The sequence below is a fragment of the Phyllostomus discolor genome, chromosome 8 (genome assembly GCF_004126475.2).
Source record: "Phyllostomus discolor isolate MPI-MPIP mPhyDis1 chromosome 8, mPhyDis1.pri.v3, whole genome shotgun sequence".
Taxonomy (NCBI): Eukaryota; Metazoa; Chordata; class Mammalia; order Chiroptera; family Phyllostomidae; genus Phyllostomus; species Phyllostomus discolor.
This window is the reverse complement of record NC_040910.2, coordinates 71,591,681-71,600,856: the sequence shown is the minus strand read 5'-3', so window position 1 is coordinate 71,600,856 and position 9,176 is coordinate 71,591,681. Positions and strand designations below refer to the sequence as shown.

The following is a 9,176-nucleotide window of genomic DNA, read 5'->3' as shown; positions in this document are numbered from 1 at the left end:
TCTTTGAGTTCCTGCTGCTCTTTCTCCAGCTTGCTCTCCAGAGACAACACCTTGTCATTCAAGCTTCGGGCTGGAGGGGAGGGCAGTCAGCACCCCAGGCTGCTCCCACCCCACTTGTGTCCTGAGAGCCCCACCCTGCCCCGCCCCACCCTGGCACACACATTCCTGGTGGGTCTCTCACCTGCTTGCAGCTGATGCCCCTGGTTTTCTACCACCGCTTTCAGAGATGTTATCGTTTCTTGCAAGCAGCCACCTGGAGGACATGGGGACTCAGTGCTCAGTATTCAGCTCCCTTCCCCCCAACCCCCTCATCCCAGTCCAGAGCCCCTTCCAGCCACGCTCACCCTGGGCATGCAGTGCCTGGACCTCTGCCTCAGTGTTTGAAGTGAAGTTGCTGTAAGTTGCTCTCAGAGTCTCCAGGTCCCTCTGAATCTTGGAACCTGATCAGACAGACAGCACACTGAGTGCTAAGGGTCATCAGATGCTTCCTGTGCTGGCACCAAGTGGGGCACTTGACATGCATTGTCTCATTGGGTCCTCACTGCCACTCATCCCAAAGGGACAGGCACTGTTGTCCAAGCTTGCTGATGAGGAAAGTAGGGCTGAGAGAGGTTAGGTAATTTGACTACATCACCCATTATCCACTATGATCATCATCAGTGCTCACATCACTGAACCCCACCCACTATTGCCCCCACGAGTGCCCCCCCGTGACCCTCACCTTTGGATCCAACCACACAGATGCCGACCAGCAGGAGGAGGCTGAGGCCCAGGAAGAGCAGGAAGAGGTGTGGTCCAGAGCAGAGATGCTGTAGGAAGACCTGGGACACAGGCAGCCCTGCAAGAGGAGAGGAACTCAGGACAAGAGGAACTCAGGACAAGGGGAACCAGGACAGGAGAGAGACAGGGGAGGAAGAGAGGCCACAGGGACCTGTCAGGGAGGAAGGGTGCAGGGAAAGCTGGGGGAGGCTGTGGTGCAGGGGATGCCCAGGTCTCTGACCACTCATGGACCAGCACAGTCCTCAGTCACATGGGCCCTCACCCACCTCATGGCACCTGATGGTGATATGTAAAGTCTTATCATCAGGGCTGGTGGGAGGCAGGCAGACACAGAGAGTTGGGGCAGCCAGGCCCTCAGTAGGCTCATACTTATCCGTATTGTCAGTTAGCAAATGTTTCCTTTCCAAACATAACTATTCACTCCTCCAGTGCAAATGCTCAGACCTCCCTCAGAATATAGGCCCCCAGGCCTGCTGTGGTCCTTCTTGGTCCTGTCATTCTGAGGACCTTGAATCCTCTGCATATAGGACTCCCCAGATGCTGGAGCCTGACCCATCAGAGCTGGGGGACCCCAGCAGTGCACATGGAAGAGGTGCAGATATTCTGTGATAACAGAAATCTGTCTAAACATGTAAGAGGGTGTCTTAGGAGACACCTTTTCTCCTTTCTAACCATTTCTAATCCCCTGGCTTTTCTTCTCACTTTCCAAGGAATGGAGGTTTTCATATGTTATTGACATGCTTGGCCCAACTCCGAGGCTGTCACAGCTGAAATGGAGGCAGAGCCAGGGCCATGCTAGGGCTGGTTGTGGGACTGAGGAGGCTGGGACTAGATTGGAGCTGAGGTCAAGGCTGGGGCTGAGGTATGAGAAGTTCAGACAGGGGTTAGGACTAGGAATGGCATTAGACCTTGATTTGCAACTGAGGTTGGAAGTGGGGTGAGGACAGGTGTTTGGGCTGGGGTGGGGCTGAGTGTCGTATTGAAGGTGGAGGAAGTTGGAGCTGAGTGCATTACTGGGATGAGTCTAACATTGAGGTTGCAGTCAAGGTTGCATTTCCTCCTAGGACTGGAGTCAATACTCATGTTGATGCCATGGATAGAGTGAGGCCTAAGCTTGGCCCTGAAATTGGAAACTAAAGAAGTTGCTTTGGGGCTGGTGTTAAGTTTCAAGTTGACTATGGGATTGAAGCTCTCATTGGGGGTTAAAGCACAAACCTGCTTTAATGTTAGAGTTACGGGTGTGGCTAGGCAGAGGGAAGATAGGGCTGGGGATGGGGCTGAGTGTGAACCTCAGTTTGTGACTAAGGTTTGGCTGCCATACTTCAATCCACAACCAGTTAAGTGAATTGAAATTCCACTTGGTCATTAAATCTCCCAGCTGCCTTTATATATCTCTTCCTATTTGTCCCAGTTGAGACCCACAGGTCCCTCCTCCTGTTTTCTCTAACTCCCTCCCTGTCCCCTTGGTCTCACCTGCATCCCCAGCCCAATTACCTGTGCAAAGTCTGGAGGCTGCGATGCTTGGTTTTGCTGAGCAGCAATGAGTTGTATAAAACAAAATCCAGGAGAGAGGAGTAGAGAAGACTGAGGGAGGAGTCACAAAAGTGCCTGGAATCCTGCTGGTCCCTCAGTCTGAAATCTCAGGAGTCTATACTCTGGTATTTCCTGTATCATATGCTTTGGACACGGAATGAACATTGGAATCAAGTGGAGACTGCATGTGTGAAGATATTTTATATGGGGCCAGCTTTGCTGTCCTCCTTCAGGGTGTGTCTGGTCCTTTAATGCTTCTTTTGACCTCCCCTTACTTCCTCATTGTTATCATTTGCAAGAGGGTAGTTTTACCAAAACGGTCTCCAGGTACAGTCTGTTCTTTCTTCTCTGTCCCAAGCCCCCTTTCCCTTCCTGCATCAGAATTTCCCAGAATTAATGGTGTCTCCACCACTGCACACCCAGGTCCAGGGGAGCCTTTTTCTCTGCTCTTGCTCAATCATAACCTGAATCCCTGGCATCTGAGCATCCTCTGGGGCCTCAGACACTAAGCACCCCCAGCTCTGGCCTAACTCACCTTACTCTACCCAGAAGGAGGAAAGAGGATGAAGGAGATGAGGATTCCTAGCCAGATTGGGACAGGAGGAGCTGGGGACAGGAACAAACTTTTATTGAACATCACATCTGTGATCAGGATTTTGCCAGGCACTTGCTGTACATTAACCATTCACTTCTCACAAAAACCACGGGAGACATTTTTGATGATAGACTGAGACTCAGAGCCATTGCATGACCTGCTCTAGATCTCTCATCTGGTAAGGAAAAGAGCCAGACTTCATGCCTGGTTCCACCTGACACCCTGGTCTGGGCTCTCTGCACGTGCGCTGTCTTCATGAAAGGGGCTCACTTGCATCCTGGAAACTCTGTAGATTTCTCATACACACTATCTTGCCAACACAAAGGACCTTTAGTGTCTTAAAGGTAGAGAAGGAAGCAGATCAATTTTAGATTACATTTTCTATGTAAATGGGATTGTGTTGTGCTACCTGCTTTTTAATTCAATTAACAATGCATCAGGACCATTTCTTGGCATCAGTTTATAAAATATTATTTATTCATGTCTCATCTTCACTTTATTTCATAATATACACCGTAACTTGTTTACTAATATTTCACTATTGATGGACATTATTTTCTTGTTCTGCTTTTATTTGGTATTCTGATTAGTATTTGTCTGACATTGGGGTACAAGCTATTTATCAGAGATCCACACCTGTGAAAGGAAGGGAGAAAAAGCTGAGTGAAAAGTTTGATAGCTGTGAAGACCCCACAAACTTCAGCCAATCCAGCAGGGGGTTCTGGGATTCCAACAGCAGTGCCTGTCACAGCTGTTCTGTGCTGGGCTTTAATACCCACGTTACCCAGTCACCAGATGAAGGTCACCCCAGCATGGGTATAACCTGATGGGAGAGGGCTGTGGGCACAGGCCACACTTCCCTCACTGGACACCACATCTTCCTGGAGAGGAGGGTCTGGGTAGCTCATCCCTGTGCCTCCCTCCCACAGTACTGCCTTGTACTCCCATGTTAATTGGGGCATAATCAACCACGTGAGTTGCTGAGTCAGTCCCACAGAGAACAGGGTATGTTTCTCCATTCACTCACACATGCATTTAAGCATCCACTCATCAAGTACTTATTGGGCATCTACAGTATGCCAGGCAGTCTCCTTCAGAAAACACAGACTTAAGATGTGGACAGACAAGGAGCTTCCAGCCAAGATGGAGGCATAGGTAGACATGCTTCATTTCCTCACACGGCCAAAAGAAAGGTAACAACCAACTTAAAAATATAACAAAAAAACAGAAGTGCCAGAAAATAGAACTGTATGAAAGTCGGACAACAGAACAGTTAAAGAAGAAACACTCATCCAGACTGCTCACAATGCAACCTTTTGGAGTACAGATGATACTCCAAGCAACTGAGCCACCCAGCCAGGGCTGCAGTGGGGTTTTCACACACATTTTTCTCTGTGACATGCTTCTGCCTGAAAATGGTTCTTGAGGACTTTCCTATGTCACTCCCCACCTCCTTCTGTTTAAAGGTTGCATAGTTTTCCAGAGTGTAGACACGCCAGACCTGTTTTTGACTCCCCCAGTGATGCATTTTTGAGATACTGCATCTTTTGCTTTTTAAGTAATGCTGAAGTGAACAGGCTTAGATATGTCTGCTGCTAAGAAGCAAATATCTCTCTTGGTTGGAAATCTAGAAGTAGAAATGCTGAGTACAAACACCAACCTTAAAATTAAGGATTGTATAGGTACTGCCAAGTTGCTCTAAAAAGACATTCCCAATTTATCTATTCCCCAACCATGCATAAGGTTATTCATTTACCCACACCTTCACCAGCAAAGCTGCAAATCCTCGCCAACAGGGTGTTCAAGAAATATCTTCTATGTTATTTCAATGAACTCTTAACTGATTACTGGTTTGGAAAGAACAAAGCTTTGTGTTACATTTCAGGATTAGAAATGGTCAGAAGCACCTCCATTTAATAGAGTTGGTTGCAAACAACTACAACTGGAAGACAGAAGTGTATAAAAGCTACTTAAGAAAAGCAGCCCTGCAGTTTACATTGTACTGTTTTTAGAGTGTGTGAAACAAAGGACTACATTTCAAGGGCTTAAAGGAAAATGTGTAAAAGTGAATTCATTTTAAATTCAGTTACATCTACAGGGATTAACAATAAGTACCTTCGAGGAAATTACTTGTTCCCACATTAGCAGTGCTCTGTGACTTCCCAACATTATCTAAATATTTCTCACAGCCTTGATGTCCATGCACAGAGATTTACATTTCATATAGGGAAAGGTGGGCTCCTGAGTGACGTGAGTTGACAAGAGAATCCTTATCTCTCCATCTAATGGCTTAAGAAAACAAAAAAGAAAATCTGTCCCTTACAATGTGAAGATGAGTCGAATTTAATCTCATTGGGTAACTTTTATCCTGATCTGAGTTTTCACTAATAATTTGTGTGTTTAGCTCACTGGTTGTAATTTTCCAGGCTCTCAGAAAAAAGCATCTGTACCATAGCATCAGTACTTGAAGCCCAAGTGAACTGCTTTCCAGTCCACCTTTATTCAAGCAGATTCAAGTCTTTCTAAAGGAAGGCTTCTATTTCTGATCTCAGGTCCTCCTTCTCCAAGACGGGGAGCTAAAGTTTCTCTGTTTTTACCAAAAGTCACTTCCTCTGCAGTGAGCTGTGACTTTGTCAGTTTCTCCTACAATATTTCCATAAACTTTTGTTTTCTGTGATTTGGATCTACTCTTTTGAATATATAATAATCCATGACTCTTTTCATGTGCATTTTACCTTTTCAATCAATATGTGATACCTATCTCTACCCCTTTAATTTTTTCATTGGAAAGTCTCTTTCATGACAACATTTCCCTTGCTCTATTTTACCAGCATTTGTCTAGAATATACTTCCCTTTCTCTATTAAGATATGGTGGTGTTTTGTTTTAGATATTTGACCACGACTTATAAACAGCATAAAACTGGATTTTTTTACCCAATAAAATTTTCTGTCATTGATTAGTGGACTTAAATCTATTCACATTTATTATAATTGCTAATATGTTTGGATTTATTTCTGCCATGTAATATTATTTTTTTAACCTACCATATTTCCTTGCCCTTTTTTCCCTGACTTTTTACAGACTTATAGTTAAGGACAGCTCCCCAGAATTGTGTACACTTCAGGCTTCATAAAATTTCCACTCACACCTGTGGCTTTTGGAAAAAAGTGCAACTGAAATCCCAGTTATATGACCCATTTGCATGAGTAGACAATTATTGTACATTGCCAGGCTTTTTACAGTTAAGGAAGACTTCACAGTAAGTTCAAGGAATATGCAGTAAAGTTGTATTTTTTTTATTTTTTGCATTTTTTAAATTGTATTTTATTGATTATGCTATTATAGTTTTCCTGATTTTCCCCCTTTTGCCCACTTCCACCCAACACCCCCCACACTCCCTCAGGCAATCACCACGCCTTTGTTTATGTCCATGAGTCATATGGAAAAGTTCTTTGGCTTCTCCATTTCCTATACTGTACTGTACATCCCGGTGGCTATTCTGTAACTACCCATTTGTATTTCTTAATCCCCTCACCTCTTCACCCAAACTCCCCCTCTGCCCTCCTATCTGGCAACCATCAAAACCCTCTTCCTACCCATTATTCCATCTGCTCTTCTTGTTTATTTAGTTTGTTTTTTAGATTCAATTGTTTATAAATATGTATTCATTGCCATTTTACTGTTCATAGTTTTGTTCTCTTTAACATTTCATATAATAATGGTTTGGTGACGATGAACTCCTTTAGTTTTTTTCTTGTCTGGGAAGCTCTTTATCTGCCCTTTGATTCTAAAAGATATTTTTTCTGGGTAGAGCAATCTTGGCTATAGATCCCTGCTTTTCATGACTTTGAATATTTCTTGTCAATCCCTTCTAGCCTGTAAAGTTTCTCTTGAGAAATCAGCTGACAGTCTTATGAGAATTCCACTGGAGGTAACCAGCTTTTTTCTCTTGCTGCTTTTAAGAGCCTCTTCTTATCTTTGACCTTCAGCATTTTAATCATGATGTGTCTTGGCATGGGCCTCTTTACATCCATCTTGTTTGGGACTCTCTGTGCTTCCTGGACTTGCATGTCTATTTCCTTCACCAAATTAGGAATGTTTTCTTTCATTATTTTTTCAAATAGATGTCCCATTTCTTGCTCTTTCTCTTCTCCTTCTAGCACCCCTACGATGCAAATGTCAGGATGCTTGAATTGTCTCAGAGGCTCCTTACATTTTCTTTGCTTTTTTGGATTCTTTTCTTTTCTTGTTCTGATCAGTTGTTTTTTGTTTCCTTATGTTCCAAATCATTGATTTGATTCTCAGTTTCATCCACTCCACTGTTGTTTCCCTGTAAATTGTTCTTTTTTTTTCCTTAGTTTCTGACTGGATCTGTTTTATGCTGTTGAAGTCCTCACTAAATTCCTTGAGCATCCTTATAAACCGTGTTTTGAACTCTGCATCTAGTAGCTTGCTTATCTTCCTGTTGTTTAGTTCTTTTTCTGGACTTTTGATCTGTTCTTTCATTGGGCCATGTTTCTTTGCCTTCTAATTTTGGCAGCCTCCCTGTATTCATTTCTATGTATTAGGTAGAGCTGCTTTGACTCTGTGTCTTGGTAGTGTGGTCTAATGTAGTAGGTGTCCTGTAGGGTCCAGTGGCACCCCCTAACACCCAAGCTGGGTACTCTAGGTGCACCTTTTTTGTGGGCTGAGTACACCCTCCTCTTGTAGTTGAGCCTGGGTTGCTGTTGTCAGATAAATGAAAGGGATTTACCCAGGCCAGTCAGCTGCAAGGACTGGCTGTGACCACTGGCCACCAGCCTCTGCCCTCCATGGAGGATCAGCTGTTCAGGGCCAGGGTGGTGGTACTCCAATGTTGTCTGTAGCTGTCCACTGGTGTGCAAGCTCTGGGGTTTCCTGGGTGGTGCAGTCAGTCCCAACTTGTGTTCTGCCCAGGGCCACCCTACCTGGGCTATAAAGCTATCTGAGATGGATACTATTTGTGCTGGGCTTGGAGATTCTCAGGTGAAATCCACCTGTGAGTCTAGCCTGGATGCTGCTAGTGCTGGGCCTGGGACAACTTAGTGAGAGGTACAGGGGCTGGGGGCTCACTGAGGCTGGCTCTTGCTGGTTTGACAGGATTTAGGAAGTTGTGAAGCATGCGCCAAACCAGCCATTCCTACAGAAAAGTCTCTATTAACAGCTTGGGTGGGTCCATAAGTTTAGTGGAATGGAGCCTCAGAGGATCTCCAGGGCAGGACTATCAGTGTTAGTCAGGTTGATGGAGTCTCAGACATGGTACCCAACAGCTGGTTCTGTGGCTCTTTGGGGGGAGGCTTCAGAAAAGTGACAATGATTCTGTCCACATTTCTGTGTGGGAGAAAGCTGTCCCCCAGCTCTCATCTCGATGCCAGACACTTCAGTTCCTCCCCATATGCCACTGGTGCTTTCAAGCTGCTACCCTGGTGCTGGAGCTCAGAGGGAGTGAGTCTGAGTAGGTGAGTCCATGTGTGAGTTCTTTAAGAGGAACTTCTTGGGACTACAGAAGTTTCTTCCACTGGGTTAGTCCCCACTGTTTTTTGCAGCCAGTTGTAGTGAGTTATCTTCCTGTCACTGGAACCCTGGATTTGGGGGCCTGGTATAGGGCTAGGACTCCTTGTTCCCAAGATATCCCTCCCAAATTTTTATCCACCACACATGGATGTGGGGCCAGCCTGTTCCATGTCTCCACCCCTCCCACCAATCTGGATAGATGCGGTTTCTTTAATTCCATAGTTGTCAAAATTCCATTAAACTCAATTTCTGATGGTTCTGAGTGATGGTTGTTCTATAACTTAGTTGTAATTTTGATGTGGTTTTGTGAAGAGGTGAGCTGTGTTTACCTATGCCACCATCTTGACCAGAAGTCAGAGTATGCAGTAAATTTTTAAATGAAATAATTATGAACTTCAGAAGAAATAAAAGTTGGGCCAGAAAGGAAATGTAATCAATTATACTACTTAGCTCAGCAGTTAACATGACTGAGACAGATTCTGAATTATGATTTAAATAGAAATTGTAGACTCAATTGGAAAATTGCACTTGATCTACATGATAGTGACTAAATAATGTCTGTCAACAATTGGTAAACAAAGATATATCTGTTTATGTGCATTATTCAGAAATTCAGATGTCCATACAAGAAGAAAAAGTTAAAACCTGAGACTGGTTTCTCTGGACAACAGGAATGGCTTTTTCTAGTACCACAAGACTTTAAATGCATGTATTATTACTTTCAAAATATTTTT

General features: G+C 44.3%; 1 protein-coding gene across 1 annotated transcript in view; it reads right to left on the bottom strand.

The window, feature by feature from the left end:
• LOC114515002 (C-type lectin domain family 10 member A-like) overlaps positions 1 to 2,341 on the bottom strand; it is a 47,483-nt gene extending 45,142 nt beyond the window's left edge. The window contains exons 1-5 of the mRNA XM_036033146.1: positions 2,275 to 2,341; positions 1,453 to 1,547; positions 722 to 838; positions 345 to 440; positions 182 to 253 (exon numbers count right to left, since the gene is read on the bottom strand). Coding sequence (XP_035889039.1) covers positions 182 to 253; positions 345 to 440; positions 722 to 838; positions 1,453 to 1,519 — 352 coding nt within the window. The 5' untranslated portion in view covers positions 1,520 to 1,547; positions 2,275 to 2,341. The remainder of the gene's footprint in view (positions 1 to 181; positions 254 to 344; positions 441 to 721; positions 839 to 1,452; positions 1,548 to 2,274) is intronic.
• Positions 2,342 to 9,176: the final 6,835 nt, after the last annotated feature.